A 17,710-nucleotide genomic window follows, 5' to 3' on the forward strand; every position below is an offset into this window, starting at 1 on the left:
AAGCCTTAAAAGATACGATTAACTAATGTTGATTTCACCACAGACACCACAAAAATCATTAGCCAGAGTATTAGTGGTTGAGTAATTGAGGGAATCTGGAGATTATGTGTCTGTGCAGAAACCAATCTTAATTCAGTTGTTCTTCCTCAGTCTCACTGTAGCTGGCAGACCTTCCAGTATCACATCTAAAACTGAGACTGAAACAATCGATCCAATTGTACTATTCATGACCACTAATTCAATAGCATTTTTGATTCTTTTCTTTCTTTCTTTGTTTTTTTTTTTTTTTTTAACAAAAAGCATCTTTATTTCAGTATGTAGATTATCATTACATACAGTATGTATGTAAATTAGCCTTAATGGTAAATTTTAAGAGTTAAGATTGCAAGGGTACATGAATCTCAGCAGAAACCACCCACAAAGCTTTCGAATGATGCACAAAGACATCTATGTTCCACCTCTCCAAACACTTCTTATGCGTGCCCTTAACCATGCAAGCATGAAGCGGCCTGACAGGCCGGTTACAGCACAGGGAAATTCACAATGAAATTCAGAAATGCGTTTAGAACCGCTTGCTTGATACAACAGGCCAATTTCAAAGTAAAATATGTATTTGGTTGAGGGTTGATTAAACACTAAAATCGAGTCAGTTTTTATTTGAAGACACTATATAAAATAGTTTTTTTTTAAAAAATCAAACAAGTTGCAAGCTTGAATACAGGGTAAAAAAATAAAAACAACCTGTCGCCTGTTGATGACGTTAAGCAGGAAGCAGGAGCTGAACACGCGTTTGCACTCGAGCTGTGAATGCAGCCTGTCTGAACTTTGTTTTTGATGCCGGTGAGTTTATTCAGTATCATGTTATCTGGATGCTCAGAAAACAGGCAGTTTATGTCACAAAACGGGTAGTGTGGTCGCCCATGAAACTGCCCCCAGCAACCGAAGTAGGGTAGGTTGTGTCTTGCAGTAGGGCAGTAAGTTGGCTCACGTTAGTAGATAGCCAGAGGTTATTTGTTTATTTTCTTTGTTTATTTCTTAACAAGATTTGTCTGGTGGCGTCAGACACATGTGATCGATGTATGTTTTAGATCGCTTTATTTCAAACAGAAGCGTGTGGTAAAGTTCTCTTTGTTGATGTACATGCTCGGTAGCTACACGCTGGTTTGTCTTTTTTCTCCTGTGGTCTCATGACAAGTTTGGTTTCTTACAACGACAAACCTATAGTGTTAACGGTACTTGAGTAGTAAATTCTTTAACTATAGTAACTGTAGATGAAATGCAGTTATTGGGGTACCTAATGTCACTAGGGCAATCATAATAAATTAAGGATCCAGCCTTCCTCTGTAGGTGTAAAGTACCAGCTGCAGATGGTGTGCTGGTTAATTCATTTCAGTGGAACACTACTGTGCAGGGATCTGTTAGGACAAGACTTGAGAGCTACTTTATATGCTGTTAAACAGTGTCTTTCAATTTCAGTTAGTTTCCTTGTTTTAAGGAAACCCTCACTTTGTAAACGTTGAAGATTTGCATCAACTTCCATGCTCAGTTACTGCGACAATGAACCAGTGTGTTCAGTTACAGTGTACAACATTTTGTTCAGTATACCACACTTCAGTTTGCTGAGTCCTATGTTTATGCAATTAATCAGCAATCTACATTCTCAGTAGTCAGTTCTTGACCATGGTACAGCTGACCACTGCTATTAATCAATATGAAAAATCATATGGACCATAATGAAAATCAGTGGACCGTTCGAATGAACTTCAACATGTATGCACAATGTTAAGTAACTATGATATCACTTCATGGATTTATCATCACTTCAGTGAACATGTAATTAGTCCAGTGATTATCGCTGCAATGCACTGAACAGTCTTTCCATATCAGGCACTGAGGAAGGCAGCATCATGGCTAACTCTCTGGGAAAGATGGGTTTTCACAATCAGATTATTCTAGCACCTATGGTGCGCGTCGGCACTCTACCAATGAGGCTTCTGGCTTTGGACTATGGTGCAAATATTGTGTTCTGTGAGGTGAGGGAAAATGAATTATAAAGGATATATCAACAAACATTAATTAAATCATAAACTGATATATTTATGTTGCATGTAGTGAATGCATGGTTCAATGGCACTTGATTTCCTGTATTTGTTGATGAGTGCAAAGATTTGTCTTGTTTTGTTGAAGGAACTGATTGACATCAAAATGGCTCAGTGTCGGAGGATAGTAAATGGTAAATCTTTCTCCTTTCTGTATCTTTAATGTTTTAGTGGTGTTTAGCTGGTTATTTAATGTGAAGGTCTTAACGTTGTTACTGAGGTCCTGGGGTATGCTCAAAAATATAAAACGGTGCATGATATATTACCAGATTTGTGTCTTCGGTAGATGTTTTGGAAACAGTTGACTTCGTAGCTCCAGATGACAGAGTGATGTTCCGGACCTGTACTAAGGAAAAGGAGCGTGTTGTCTTTCAGATGGTTAGTGTCTGGATGGGAACAGGCCATCCATCTCTTTCTTTATGCGCAGAGCTGTACACTTTTTTTGCTTGTGTAAATGGTGGTTTTAAAACACCTGATTTTTGAGAGTTTGACTTTTGCCTTGGGTGTTCAGGGAACCGCAGACCCAGAGAGAGCATTGACAGTGGCCCTACTTGTGTAAGTTGTAGCAAGTCAAACATAGATGCTCTTAACCAAATTGTTTTATGTATATTTATCAGTATGGCATTATGTGTACTCACTGGGAATTGAACCCATGACTTTGGTGTTGCTAGCATCTTGTTACACCAGCTCATCCATAGTGTATTAAAAACTGTTCTACTTTCACGATTGAATGTAACCTTAAAAATATTATTTTTTGACATCTTGCGCCACAATTTAATACATGCTATAAATCTGTTGAATAAATCCATTAATGTCATATCCCTGAACAGTGAGAATGATGTGGCTGCTATAGATGTGAATATGGGCTGTCCAAAAGAATATTCCACCAAGGTGAGAGTTACATGTCAAATACCTACATCATCACAACTCTGGGGAAATGTTTCCTATATTTATGGTTGGAGGATGATTCAGAATACTTATAGTTTTGTGCACTCAGATTATTTAACTGAATTGGATCAGTGTGAGATGAGATGTGATAGTGGCTGATTTCAGTCTTGTGTGCAGGGAGGAATGGGATCTGCTCTCCTGTCTAACCCTGACAAAATTGAGGCTGTAAGTATCCATGCTCTGATTCTGCAGGTACATTGACCACATAGAGGTAGTGCCTCAACATGTGGTTGCTCTTCAAGAGTCCTGAAGAAAAAGTTGTAATGCCTAAAATTGGGTTGTCAAATGTTTTGTTCTCTGCAGATTCTGACCACTCTTGTGAGAGGGGTTTCAAAACCAGTTACGTGCAAAATCCGGATCCTACCGACAGTAAGTGTTAATGGGTTGAATGAATCAGATGTCACAGAATAAAAGTGGTGTTTTTAATTTTTTAATTTTAATTTTTCATTTAAATTTGATATAACCTTGAACTAATTTGTCTGTGTTGAAAATTGGTTCACATTGCTTATTTAGATGGAAGAAACCGTGAGTTTGGTGAAGAGAATTGAAAAGACAGGAGTGGCGGCCATAGCTGTGCATGGCAGGTAACTGGGTTATTTGTTGAGGGTCTGGTTTATTTATTTGTTTATTTTTGCTTTTTTTGGTTGTTTTTTTGCATGTGTTTAGTGTCCCAATATGTCCCAACATTCCGTCTAGGCAGCAGTAAGACGTTGTAGTTAGCCACTATGTCACTTATTTCTCAGGATGAAGGAGGAGAGGCCAAGGCACCCAGTTCACTGTGACTACATTCGAGCCATATCTGAAAGCGTCTCCATTCCGGTTGTAGCTAGGTCTGTGCCAGCCACGCAGCACAAAGCTGCCGCCACCTGCATCCATCTACCTCTAGTTTTACATCATCGTTAGCGGTTGTATTTTCAACTGTACATGCTAACATTTTAGGAATGTAAATAAGCTTGTTGAGTTATTGCTTGTTACCAATCTTTCCAGTAGTTTGATTAAGATTTATCACAATCCTTCCCATGGTTGTCAGATTAAACAAGATGAAACTCCCTGTAATGTGTTAAATTCCCATATCTATCCTTCTTTGTCTCGCTACATCTTTGCATTTGTCCTCCATCTTCGCAGTGGTGGCTCTCTGGATATCATAAAAACAAATGATGACATAGAGACGTTCCGTGAGGAGACAGGCGCGTCCTCTGTCATGTTAGCTCGGGCTGCTATGTGGAACCCATCAATCTTCCGGAGCCAGGGGGCGTTGTCAGTGGACGAGGTGATGGAGGAGTATATCAAATATGTGAGTGGTGGGCCTTTCAGAAGCTTGCTTAATAAACAACCTCCAGAACTACATGTTCTTTCTTTTTTTTTTATTTCTTTGCTATGGCCTCTGTAGTTGCTCATGGTTCAGCTGCAATATATTAAAGAGCTTCCACAGTATTCTATTTTGTGTGTCTGTCCACAGGCTGTTCGCTATGACAACAACACATTCAATACCAAATACTGCCTGTGCCAGATGCTCAGGGACAGGGTGGAATCCCCAATGGGCAAACGGCTCCACGCTGCACAGACCAATGAGGAGATCTGGTAAAGCATTCACTGAAATTGACTCTCGAGTGCCATAAATAGCTATAAACTGGAAGATTTCTGAATAGCATAATAACTTCTAACTGTAGCTCATCTGCACAGAAGGATAAGAAAATTACACCGTGTTTAAAAACCCCAAGCAAGAGACACTGTCATGGGAGGGAATATGAGGTAAAAGGCAAGGCTGTGTTCTACAGAGAGCTTCGTGTGATTATTGTGAGGCATTGTCTATATTTTTATTTATAGCATAAACATATGCAAACATGCTTTACCTGCAATTGGGTATGTTGCCCCACTTCACAAATTGTTGAATGAAGGATGACTGCATTTTGGTATGCTCAATTCCAAACAAGTTGAGTTCTACAAAGTTTTAATTTCTTACAGTTTGGTTGTGGAACTGAATGTGGTAGAATAAGATCATGCTCATGCAGTTGTACTTTTGATGGAAGTAAATTTTAACTTCATTTTAGTTTATGCAGTTTTGCAGTTTAGTTTCTGCATTACCAAGACAGAGTTTCAGGCCTCCTACATTTTCACTCTTATGTAGCTCACTTCTGCTTTTTTAAAATTTAAGATGATGCCATCCTGTGACCCTATGTATTTGTATAGAGCTACAAGTTGTGCTACACAGATGTTGCATATTGGAAGCATCAGTGTGAGATATTTTCATTTAGAACAACAGTTGCTATTGACGTCAGTTTCAGAGGCGTGTTTTTGAGCGCCTGCTGAGGGGAGTGTGTGAGTATTAATGAGCTTCGAGACTGAGGCCCGGTTACACAAGCACAGCACAGCCGGGTTCCACCAGAGGGGCCTGGCTGGCACCGCTAAGCTTCCTAGCATAAGTGGATTTGTTCTTTTCCAGCATTTTATCCAAATATTTGCAAAGGCTACAGTTGTTATCTGCGGTTTGGGTTTTTGCAGTGAGGTGTTCGGAATGACTGATTACTATCAGATGACCCAGGCTGAGCTGGAAGCCCGGAGGTGGGTCCTACAGGCCACCAGCAGCCCAGGGCACCAGCCTGCAGTGGATGGTGATGTCATCACTATGGCTGTCAGGTTTGAAAGGTTGGTCCCAAGATAGCTTTGCATTAATAACAAAACAAATATTGTATTTAAATACAAATTATTGCATGGTAATTTTTTTTACGTGTCTTAATCAGTACTGCTGCTTGGGCCATAAACAAAGATGGTTCCCAAGTGTTTATATTTGTGAGAGTAAAATTACTACAAGTGTAAAGAGCTTTAAGTGTGTGTGTGTGTGTGTGTGTGTGTGTGTGTGTGTGTGTGTGTGTGTGTGTGTGTGTGAAACACAGGAGGGAATATCCCCCTCAGATAACCCCAAAGATGTATTTGCTGGAATGGAGCCGAAAAGAGAAGTTGGAGCAGCCTGTGTATGAGACGGTGCGACTCAAACAGCAGTGCTATGCCCTGCAGCTGCACACCAGAACACCATGTATCTCTTTGTTCTCTCTTGTACAATCCAACAGCTATAAAAAAAATATACAAAGTTTTAGTTGAACATTGTGTATTCGGCATTCAACTTTCCACCACTACAGGGTAGAAGTACGTTTTGTTTCTTTATCTTACTTATAGTCTCCCATAACATTTTAAAAGTTTGCTTAGTAGTGGAACATGATGGATTAAGAAATGTGTCCATTACATTTTTATTTGTATTCCTAGTTAAAGGCCAAATATTGATGCTTAAAATAGACTGTAGGTCAAATTTACATGTATTAAAAACTTTCTTTATACATTCTTGAAATGTCCTTATCTAGTAATTGTTTCCTTTTAAGATATTAACATATAATTGTAAATAAAAAAAATAACTTTTTTTAACATTAACTGTAACTTGTACATATTAAGTAATAATATTCCTATTTGCAAGCATGTGAATTTCAAGCTTTATGAATAACATGTCTCATGAGAGCAACTTTATCAAAGTGTCTGTTCTTTCTCCTTTCAGGAGCAACGCGCCCAAGACAGAGCTTTCCAGTCTACAGTTACCGTGGCAAAGAAGAAGTATCGGTCCACCCTGTGGTGCGTGCCGACAGTCAGAAGTGGTTTCATTTTGGGATGGTAAAATCTGATTTTTATGGGGGTTTTTTCCCTTCCTTTTTTAGGGAGAAGTCTAAGAAATTTGCTGAACAAGCTGCTGCCATTGTATGTCTACGCACACTTGGAGTACCTGAGGGCCTTATCAGAGAGGGGAACTCAAGTCTGGTAAACAAGAGAAAGAGAGAGGAGAGACGACACAGTGCATCTGAGGATACTGGCATCACAGACTCAACAAACAGGAAAAGACGGGTCACCGAAGAATCCCAGAAAGAGGAACAGGAATCAAGTGACAAGTCGATGGTAGTGAATGGTGTACCACAACCATGACCAAAGAACACTGCTCACCTTTTGAACTCGGAGGATTGTGTCTGCTGCTTTGTGTTTGTGATAATGCTGCACATCATCTCTTACCGTCATGTACAGAGATTTCTTGTCAACTTGAGAGGAACACCTGCATGTTCTCTCACACGCACTACACAGTCCTTTTATTTATTTTGTGTGTGTGTGTGTGTGTGTGTGTGTGTGTGAGAGAGAGAGAGATTGAGAGAGATTGAGAGATGCTTGAGCATGCCTTTTTAGTTTTCATTTCAGTAACTAAGTGTTCCATACACCAAAAGGGGGCAGCCTAGTAACCTTTCATTCCTCATCTTTCGAATGAAATTTAAATTACCAACTATGGCTGAGAGAATACTCCTTTTCAAGAACTTCCTGTACTGGGCTGTCCTTTCTCAAGGACATCGAAGTTTTGAGCTGACTTATACTTTTATGTATGGTGTAATAGATGGAGTCCATGTGTATATTACAATAATTTTTTATTGAATTAAAACATTTTACTTTCATTAGTGGGTTTGGTAGTTATCCTTTTTTCCCCTTGCAGTTGCTGAAAAATGATTCAGACAAACAAACAAATAAAATCTAAATATGAACTTCCAAAGTGCTATTAAATGAATGCAGAGACAGTCCCGGCTGTGATGGCTTATCTCCTGGATGAATGGTACGTCCGTACACACACACACACACACACACACACACACACACACACACACACACACACACACACACACACACACACACAGTGTGCTCCCATTTCGTTCGCTACGATGTGGTGGCAAAGGTGCTGACGTCACGCACGCAAGAGCGTGCAGTGGCGAAGTTTTGGTGGTGGTGTACGCGAGGCTGAAATTGTGACGGTTTGAAAACCTCTCCGACCTCATTAAGCCTACGATTGAATGGGCGATAACAACAGCGGGTATCTGCAACGGGAAATCCTCCAGCCAACGCTAGCTGGAGAACTTTCAGCAACACAGGCACTTTAGTGTGTGTTCCGGGTTTACAAGCTGGCACCATGTCGACCCTGTAAACCAAACCCGCGTTACAGTTCAGGAAAAGTTGACATCGGCAAGGTTGAGTTTGCTTTTAATTATGCAACGACGCTTTGCTTAGAAAGCTAGGTAGGTAGCGCTCAGCAATTTTGAAAAGATAATAGTGAACCTGAACCTTTCAAATGCAATGTCTACTGCGAAATACGGCGGCAGCGAGGAACTGGATTTCAGACTTCTTTTTGGGGAGGACAGTCAACACACGGCGTTAGGCCACACAGGTCAGTGAAGGAGTTATACCAGCTCTTCATATTAGTCCCCCGATAATAACACTCATCCGTTTTCTGAAAAATGCTGGCTCAAGTCGGCCACATCCTTTGTTGCTGCCAACTGTAGCGTTACAGTTCTTAAAGAGGAAGACGGATTGGTTTAGAATTAAGTTTGAATAATAAAAGGCTAACGTGTAAAACGACCCTTATTTAGCTGTACGGTTACGCATCATATTCCCTTTCCAGCCGTTGCCATTTTGTCTCTATTTAAATGCAGTAAACCTAAGCGGCAACTCCTGTCACCACAAGCTAAGTTGTAAAATGCCACCATAGCATTCAATAAAATTTGTTTCTTGACCCATCAAAGCACTGTTTACTAGTAGTAAAAGTATTACAGTTCCAGGGCATTTGCTGTCTTAAATATTTGAGCGGCACGTTACTTTCAAAATGAATAAAATAATGTACTTTTTATTTGCCCGCTTCAAGCTCAGACGTTGTCCTTCTTTATTAGCCGCATGACCGTAATATTTCATGACAATATTTCATCACCACACCTTTGTGTGACTGAGAATCCGGTTTTTAATTTGAAGCATTCATTTAGTTCCCATTACCAAACATCAAACGACTGTGACGCAAAATAATTTAAATTGTTAGATTACAAGTTCTGTCTAAATATTTTAAAATAAACACATTTCATTCTTAGTACACGGTAGACTTAAATATATACTGAGAGCACTTTTTAGTGTACTTGAGATGTAGTTGTCAGGTGTGAATAGTCTGTAGATATTGCAGATGTGCTGTTTACAGATCTGCCAAAGGTTTGAAAGTTTTTAAAAATAAGTGGAGGGAAGAAACATTAAGTAATTTAAATCGCAAACATGGCCTACTGCCTATCTTGTATTTACTATTGTTTCCAGAGTAGTTTTGCTTACAAGACTACTTCTGTTCTGAGTACAGTTTTTTAATTCCCCTACAGCTTATCAGTTTGTTCTGAAGTCTGTCTTCTCACCCAGCATCCTGTTTGTTTGTTTGTGTGTGTGTGTGTGTGAGTGAGTGAGTGAGAGTGAGTGAGAGTGTGTGAGAGTGTGTGTGTGTACGCATGAGGTTATTTATAGTAAACTGCTGTTGCACTGCTGACAGCATTTATTTTGCTCACTTGTCTGAAATGACTTAATATGAGGTACTCTTGAAAGATTGCTAATACCACTGTGTCCATGTAAAATGAAGTTACGTGCTTTTTGTGTGAGCACCAGCCTTTTTTAATACTAGTAGCATTGGGTTGATTTGTTACTCTTACATTATGAATGCCTGACTCATGATGGTTCGGTTCTGCCACATGTATTATTTAATAGACAGCACACTGAGTGTAATTTTTTTTTTCTTGTTTTGTTTTCCATACATTATCATATTATTAATTCATTTAATTTTATTTTAGCTCTACATATCTTATAATCCAGGCATTCAGTTATAAAGTAAAAAAACACTCGTTTGCATGCCGTTTTAATCTTGTTGCTGTAGGTGTCAGCGCAAATAGTGGTGCACCCTGCTATCCCTCTCCTGCATCCCATGAGCAGCTTGTTGTCCAGCAGCCTCCAGGCATGCAGGGTGCTGCCACCCAGCTGCCACTTGCCCAGGACCCCTTCCCCACGAGCCATGCCACCCCTGCTGCCACCTACAGAGCTATGGACTCTCCAAGTCGTGTGTTTGACTGCCCCAGCATTCAGATCACCTCCATCCCAGCCAGCTTCCAGCTGGCCTCCCACCAGGATGGGGTCAGGGCGGATCACGGGGGCGCAACCGGCCCTCTGGTGTCCCACGACCAGCTGTACCTCCCGCCGGATGCATCGCACAGGGATGCGTCTGCGCTATGCCCGAGTCCCTGCAGCAGCCTGTCGTCACGCAGCTGGCTCTCTGATGCCTCGTCCTGCGAGTCATTCTCCCACGTGTATGACGACGTGGAGGCGGAGCTGAACGAGGCCACGGCCTGTTTCCGCCTGGACTCGCCGCTGGTGTCGCCGCTCAGCTCGTCCCTGCCGTCGCCTCTTGCCTCCCCTCAGGCGTCGCCGCAGGTTTCCCCTCTGGTGTCTCCGTTCGGCTCCCCGGGCTACGCGTTCAGAGAGGAGCCCTGGCTCCGTTATCAGCAGCAGCAGCACTGCCTGTACATGCGCTCACTCTCACCCCACCAGTCGCCCTATCAGTCACCACGCACCAGCGTCACCGAGGACACCTGGCTCAGCCCCTGCCCGCACTCCTCCTCGCGGCCTTCCTCTCGCCCGACTTCCCCGTACGGCAAGAGGCCGCATTCCAGCGCGGAGGCCGTACCGGGGTCCTCCTCGCCTCATCTCTCTCCCAGCCCCAGCCCGTCTCACTCCCCGCGGGGCAGTGTCACTGATGACACCTGGCTGGGAAGCCCCAGCCTGATGGCTGCCTCCATGCAGGCTTGTGCGACTGAGGTGGATATTCCCTCTAAAACCAGAAGGACTTACCAGGCTTACCACGGTCAGGACCGTATGTCCCTGCTGCCGGGGCAGGGCGACTCGGGGCGGGAAGACCGCAGCCTCGTGTCCCCAGCACCGGAGTCCAACGTAGAAATGTCACTGCTGTCTCTGAAGAAGGAGGACATAGTGGAACATTTCTTATCTGTCCCTCCACCTTTCACATGGGGAAAACCTAAACAAACACAAACCCCATTATTCAGGTACAGGATGCATCCTTTAAATGTTTCTCTTTGCTTTGTTTTTATATATTCATTGAAGATAAACTTAATGTATGTCAATTACTTTAGTAGGATAGTAAGATGCATTGTTTGAAGTGTATCAGTTCACAGTGGTATGGTGAAATATAGATATATGTTATTTGGAGTCCTTAGTGACCAACAGGATTCTGTTTTAAGGGCTGTTTCTGCATGTGTGTCTTTTAGGTCCACTTCTTTACCCCTGCTGGACTGCTCTCTTTTGCCCAGTCAGTATGGGCAGTTTGAGCTGAAACTGGAGGTGCAGCCCAAACCCCACCACAGAGCCCACTATGAGACAGAGGGCAGTCGAGGGGCCATCAAATCAGCTTGCGGAAAGCATCCTATAGTAAAGGTACGCATCCACCTACCCCAATATCAGACCAACTTTCTCAGTCCCATAACTGACCTCTAGGATAAGCACAGGCCAAAACTCACTCCATATCAGTGCCCACAGGCAAGAAATGGCTTCTTCCTATATCAGACGATGCTTAAAACAAAAATTCGTTTTCTATATTATCCATCACCAAGCACTGTGCCAGGAAATGTTTATAATATATGCAAATATATTGTTTCTAGTGTTGCTAAGGCCATCTAAAGGTCACCAGCCAAAATACTCCAGACAGACGGTGGTAAAATAACTCTGATACAAACTCCTGGTCATGCTACATTTATGCTGTAGCTCAGAACCTAACTACAGTTCAGTATTGAACAGCATTAATGTATTAAAAGAGTATTAAGAGTTTTCTTGCAGTGCCCAGACTTGAGTGTGTGGCAATTATTTGATAGAACAGTTAATCGTTCTACTGGAACAGCTGTGCCTTCTCTGCGTATTCTTCATTCAGACACTTCTTGTTGTGTTAACGTTCATTGCGTAATCCAGTTACGTTTGCCGTGGTTAAACCTAAATTCTTATTTTGATTCTTATGTACATTTTGATCTCTGTGCTGGATTGACTGCTTGTTCTTATGCATCCAAACTACGCCTGAAATCTTCTCAGGTACTAAAGTCTGTCAATGTTAGCATTTGCTGTTTAGTGTTTGCAATGTGCAGCATGCAATATGGAATTTATGTCAATGTTATTTAAAAAAAAAGGCGTAGATTCCAGATTAGAGCAAGCTCATTAGATCTGCACGTTATTTCTGCATCATCATTACAAAAGAGTTATTGTGGGCAAGTTCTCTATTATGTATATTATATGCATTTGCATTTTACTGGAACAGTTTGCTGCACCTGTGCCCATATACACAGTTAAGGAATGCATTGTGACTACTGAAACATGCTCTCCCTCTGGTGTAGTTTAATTCAGTTATTCTTAACATGTTCCCAAGAAAAGCTAACATTGCATTCGATGACCATTTTGTTTACTCTTGTAACCTAAGATCCAGCTGGTCAGTCATGCTTACCAGAAGTGGAACAGATGAGGCCTTAGATAAGATGTGCTTTTTTTCCCCCCAGGTGTTCATATGTAATATTATTCTGCAATATTAATACTCGGCAGCTCTATTCTAATGTTCAGTGGGATCTTACTATCTTGTTCCTCATTTGTCTTGTATGCCAGCATATTACTGGGAGTTATAATTAATAATCACCAATCTGTAAAGTATATAAATGACATTTCACATAGTACACAGCCCCCCCCAAAAATTACCACACTGTTTTTAAAGCAGTCAAAACAAATTGCAGTCTTTAATTTTTAATCTTGTACTGTGTGTGTGTGTGTGTGTGTGTGTGTGTGCGCGTGTGTGCATGTGTTCTGCCTTCACAGCTCATAGGTTACAACGAGAAACCAGTCACCATGCAGATGTTTGTTGGCACAGCAGATGATCGTCACACAAGACCACACGCTTTCTATCAGGTGCACAGGATTACCGGCAAAACAGTGGCCACCCCGAGCCATGAAATGGTTATCTCCAGCACCAAAGTTCTTGAAATTCCTCTTCTCCCTGAAAACGACATGTCTGCCAGGTACATGTCAGAAACAGTGAGGATTTACATTTATGCTTTCTTGGAAAATACCAAGGTAGCAGGATTACCAGAAATGATTTTCCTTTTATTTCTATTTTTTAAATTTCATTATTTATTTAGATCAGAGGCATGGCATACATAGGTGAAAAATATGCCACAATTATGGCCGATTAATGTTTGGAAGTGTCATGTTTCAGTTATGGTGTTACTGTTTCAGGACATTAATTTAATTTTTGTTTTAAAGCATTGACTGTGCTGGGATACTGAAGCTCAGGAATGCTGACATTGAGCTGCGGAAGGGTGAGACAGACGTGGGGCGCAAGAACACCCGCGTACGGGCCGTATTCCGCGTGCACGTTCCCCAGGCCAATGGAAAAGTGCTGTGTCTGCAGGTGGCCTCGATACCTATCGAGTGCTGTGAGTGTCCTGACCTGTTTGCGTGAGCTAGAAACAAAGGCTACAAACAAAGAAAACAAAGTCATAAGTCGTCCTAGGTCATTTGTAATAATAGAGCTGGCTATTGTGAGCGCATGAATACAGTTGAGTATGGTCTGTTATTCCCCCCCCCTCCGGCTCTTTTCTGGCTTCAGCTCAGCGCTCAGCACAGGAACTTCCTCAGATAGAGACGTTCAGCCCTCCCTACGGCTCAGCGAGTGGGGGCGAGGAGATGCTCATCACAGGCCCAAACATCACGCCAGACTCAAAGGTCATCTTCCTGGAAAAGGGCCCTGGTAAGAGGCATCTGCAGAGCTTTCTGCCTAAATAAATGATGAGTACCATTCCAGGGCTGTTTTGAGACTCTGCTCCTTGCCTGTCCTTTGAAAAATGGACTTGAAGTTTCTTTTGTCCAATACAGATGGCAGAACCCAGTGGGAGGTGGATGCAAAACCCGTGTGTGAAAAGAGTAGGGATGTAAGCATCTAGATGACTGACTTAAGTTATTTTGGTTCAGTTGTTTTTAGTTTCTTTAGTTTTTTATTTTTCCTTTAAAAAATTTTTTTTTTTTAATTATATTTTTCTATAGTCTTTATTACTGTTTTATGTAAGAATAATCTGTCAGGATATGCAGGTCAATAAGGATGGATTTTTAAACTTAATTGTTGGCCTTTGTAGACAAGCATCGTGGTGAAGATCCCATCGTATTATAAAAGGACTTTATTGTCCTCTGCGCAAGTCCAGTTTTACGTCAGCAATGGCAAGAGGAAGAGGAGCCCCAGTCAGCACTTCAGCTATGTCCCAAATCAAAACCCTTTGAATGGTACAGCTCTTAATGTTTTCTTATTCATCTTAAGTCACATGTGGTTGAGTCAGCTCTGGTTCCATTACGGTCATATGGCTCTGGGTTTTCTTACTGAGATATGAGTAAACATGTTGTTTTTATGTGGAAAACTGGACTGGAAAAGTGAAAATGTAAACAATACTGCTAATTGTAAATAATCCAACTTCTCTGACAGCTAGATTAATTAGACCATGTCTTTTTAAGCAGTGCATGTGAAACAGGAGTTCGATGGTGCTGGGGATGGCGTCGCCTGTGACCCAGCCAAATTCATTGCTATGCCTGCGGCCCAGCAGCTTCCTGAACATCTGGAACAGTGGTTCTACTCTGGAGGCCCAGTTCCCAGCTACACCCCGCTGGACCACTCCTATCTAAACCAATATCATCCACAAGACGGTAGCCTTGGAACTGGACATGGACAATACCCTATGTTCCACCCCTCATCATTGGATTTCTCTAAAGCCTCCTTCCAAGGACCTCAGCAGAGCCTATCCTACAATGGACAGCTCAGTCTTCCCAGCAACTGGGAACCACTCCACGGAGGAAAATCGCCTCCTCTTATGTCTGATCATGTGACCTCTCTGCTGGGCATTGGACATCACGGCTCTCCTGGGGCTGTTCAACCCTTGAAACAAAGCTCTTCTCAGGGGCGCACCGAGAGCTACCTCAGCTATCCCTCAAACCAGCCTGAACCAAGTAGCCCTGGTCACCATAGATCTGGTCATGAGCCTGTGGACCTGGGGCGGTTTCAAAACTCTTCTCCCTCTCCGGAGTCCCCTGTTCCCCAGCAGTCTCCAGCTTCTGCCCTAGTGCCAACTACCTTATCTTTAAATGGAGAAGCCTTTACAGACCCAAAGTCTAACAGTGCCTCCCTCCCAGCAGCTATTTCAAGTTGCACCAGTACCTCTGAAACTTCACAACGTTGCTCCTCAGTGGAGCATAGACTTAACATTACACAAGAACCAGGAGAAGAGAAGGAGCTCACCTTCCAGTCCATTGGGATACAGGATATCACTCTTGATGATGGTGAGAGACTTTTGATACTATTTGTTATACTGAGTGCTGAGATGGTATTCTTTGTATTTACCCTCTCTGCCACTTCACTGTTACTTTTCTGTCCTTTATTATTGTTAGAAGTACTGGAGATGGTCCAGCAATTGGCTTGCCTCAATGAGCCACGTGCTTCCTACAAATTCACATCGGCTCTGTGTTAAACAAGGCAGGCCATATGCTTGTGACTTTTGTTTACACTCAAGCAGGGACCAGCAGTTGCCACCCCCAGTATATGGAAACCTGTTTGGTTTGCACCTAATTATAGCCTGCAGTCCTGCAGCATGAAGGGAAAGAGGATATGGGTCTGTATGTAGCATTGCATGGAGTCATCAAGAGAGTTAAATATATCGGGAATCTTAATCTTCTGTAGATACTGGTGCACAGCTGTTCAGCCACTGTAGTGATAGACATGCATGGCTCACACAAACCATTCTTGCATTCTGCACTGAATGAGATCCTTGCATATCTGAGGAAATTGGCACCCGCTGGACGGCCCGTGCCAAAACAATGGCCTTTACTGTTTCTGACCTTTTGTTTATACCGTTGCTTTCTGCTCATGTTTCTTTTAATGAAGCAATATGCTGCAAAACATCTCTTACTCTGTGTTGAGTATCAGTCACTGATTACAATCTAATTACACGCGCACAGACATGCATCATATCATTTTTACTTGCTAGTCCTGGTGCTGATGTGTCTGCAGACAAGCACATGTGCCCACCCTATTGGGCGTCCTCCACCAGGTCTCAGTTCCACTTTAGTGCGTCAGAGAGGACAGGTGCGATGGACAATTGGGTCTCTCTGATTACCGTGTTGCTGTTCCTCTTACTGATCCCTTTCATTTCACTGAATAGCCCCTTTACGTTTTGATTTTAGAAACACTGCAACCTGGGTTTGGCTGTGTAAGCTGTTAAAAATAGTAGATCATGACTGTTTTATCTAAAGAGAAATTTAGTAAATTAAATATCAGCGATTCGTAGCTAACTCACTTGTGCTTGCACAGCATGCATGCACATTCTATGGTGATGTTCACACTGATATGAATTACAGGAAGACATTCAGACATAATGGAGTATGAATGTATGAACAATACTGCTCTCAGATGGTTCTGAAATCCTATTAGAAATAGAACATCATAACAGTATGAGGTGCTTTTTCAGTGTTTAGTCTATTAATTACACTGTCAGTAGATATTCTGTATTGGAAATGTTTTTCAGTGTAGGAACTGCTTTAATCTGCACACACATATGTCTGTACAATTGCCATCTATATTCTAAGGTAAGCACCATAAAAGGTTGAAATATGTTTAAAACATGCCTTCCTGTATGGTAAGTTCAGCATTCAGAGTACATTCAGAGTTCCAAATGCTGAAAACCTTATTACTGCTTATCTACTTAATAATTATTAATAATTCTAATAATTATTAGATAGTTAATTAATAAATACTTCTAATAATTATTAATACTTCTAATAATTAATAATATATATATTTTTTCTTTTTTCAGTGAGTGAGATCATTGTGAGAGACTTGTTCCAGGATCCGGATTGTGCGGGGGATGGCCATAGCTTGTTCCATGACCCAGAATCTACAGGGGAAGGTCACAGCTTGCCATAGCAGCAATGTTGGTGAATCGGTTCCTCTGACATAATCAAGCCATTGTATACAGAAGACCTGGGTACTAAGATTCATTATTAGAAGTCAGCATGACTTTTAACATATGTTTATGGGAAGTTTCATAAAAGATGAGCTAAATTTGTTAGCCTAGCTAACAAATGTATATGTTCCAGCTGAGTTTTTTTTTTTAAAACCATGAGATGTGCCTTTTGCTGATGTGCCTAAATGTGAGATTCTGTGTAAAATGTTTTAACTTGCTAAATGTTGACTGTGAAGGGTATTTAAGACTCAAATCTATGCAATACAATTTTTAAATCAAAATATTGTTGGCTAGCTCCATAGAATTACTTTAAAACTTTAAAGTGTAACCTAGTTGCATTTTATCATATTTGTGTAATTTTGATGATAATGTGGAAAGGCTTTGCTTTGTATTTGCAGATTACATGTATCCTTGTTTTCATATGCATTTTCCCAGGATCCAGGTTTTTATTTATACATTTGTACATTGAACATAGTCTGGGTGGCATTTTATGCGCTGAAATGTCCCTTGTCTTTGCGGAAAGTTTGAAGTAAAGTCCCATTTTTAAAAACGTATTCCATGCATTGAAAGGCTTCTTTTTTGTTTTTATCCTTCATTCTTAATTTTAAAACAATGGGTAGCTACAGCCAAAACGTTTGTCATTACACTGATAGTAATTTCTGTGGTAATCCTATTGTGCGCTTCTGTACAATCTGAGCCAAGCGCTCAAAATGGTTTTCTGCTTCAAAGAGAAATTGTCGGCCGTCGTCACGTTCTCGT

General features: G+C 41.5%; 2 protein-coding genes across 4 annotated transcripts; both read left to right on the forward strand.

Annotated features, from left to right (window-relative positions):
* Positions 1-753: 753 nt before the first annotated feature.
* Positions 754-7,579, forward strand: dus2 (dihydrouridine synthase 2). Its single transcript, XM_027003191.2, has 16 exons — positions 754-840; positions 1,888-2,033; positions 2,188-2,233; positions 2,386-2,477; positions 2,611-2,654; positions 2,930-2,990; positions 3,165-3,212; positions 3,351-3,416; positions 3,561-3,631; positions 3,791-3,877; positions 4,173-4,341; positions 4,507-4,628; positions 5,550-5,693; positions 5,942-6,029; positions 6,592-6,665; positions 6,749-7,579. Exons 2-16 carry the CDS (start codon positions 1,908-1,910, stop codon positions 7,008-7,010), a joined length of 1,500 nt encoding a protein of 499 aa, XP_026858992.2. The 5' UTR covers positions 754-840; positions 1,888-1,907; the 3' UTR covers positions 7,011-7,579.
* A 228-nt stretch (positions 7,580-7,807) lies between these two features.
* nfatc3b (nuclear factor of activated T cells 3b) lies at positions 7,808-17,505 on the forward strand. Of its 3 annotated transcripts, none has more exons than XM_027003256.2 (10): positions 7,808-8,283; positions 9,790-10,969; positions 11,192-11,357; positions 12,771-12,970; positions 13,215-13,387; positions 13,561-13,701; positions 13,827-13,882; positions 14,084-14,228; positions 14,454-15,272; positions 16,802-17,505. In XM_027003256.2, the coding sequence occupies exons 1-10, from the start codon at positions 8,193-8,195 to the stop codon at positions 16,909-16,911; spliced, it is 3,081 nt and encodes a 1,026-aa protein (XP_026859057.2). In that variant the 5' UTR covers positions 7,808-8,192; the 3' UTR covers positions 16,912-17,505. The 3 variants fall into 3 exon arrangements, with proteins under 3 accessions (XP_026859057.2, XP_026859058.2, XP_026859059.2); XM_027003257.2 differs by having other exon boundaries at positions 14,457-15,272; XM_027003258.2 differs by having other exon boundaries at positions 7,808-8,134.
* Positions 17,506-17,710: the final 205 nt, after the last annotated feature.

This window comes from Electrophorus electricus, chromosome 2 (genome assembly GCF_013358815.1).
Source record: "Electrophorus electricus isolate fEleEle1 chromosome 2, fEleEle1.pri, whole genome shotgun sequence".
Lineage (NCBI taxonomy): Eukaryota > Metazoa > Chordata > Actinopteri > Gymnotiformes > Gymnotidae > Electrophorus > Electrophorus electricus.

Excerpts from the sequence above, each read along its gene's own strand:
- dus2 (XM_027003191.2), top strand. The coding sequence starts at position 1,908 with ATGGCTAACTCTCTGGGAAAGATGGGTTTTCACAATCAGATTATTCTA. Across the intron at positions 2,034-2,187 it reads CAAATATTGTGTTCTGTGAG|GAACTGATTGACATCAAAAT; the intron begins GTGAGGGAAAAT and ends GTTTTGTTGAAG. Across the intron at positions 2,478-2,610 it reads AGCGTGTTGTCTTTCAGATG|GGAACCGCAGACCCAGAGAG; the intron begins GTTAGTGTCTGG and ends TTGGGTGTTCAG.
- nfatc3b (XM_027003256.2), top strand. The coding sequence starts at position 8,193 with ATGTCTACTGCGAAATACGGCGGCAGCGAGGAACTGGATTTCAGACTT. Across the intron at positions 13,388-13,560 it reads CTCGATACCTATCGAGTGCT|CTCAGCGCTCAGCACAGGAA; the intron begins GTGAGTGTCCTG and ends TTCTGGCTTCAG. Across the intron at positions 15,273-16,801 it reads GGATATCACTCTTGATGATG|TGAGTGAGATCATTGTGAGA; the intron begins GTGAGAGACTTT and ends TTCTTTTTTCAG.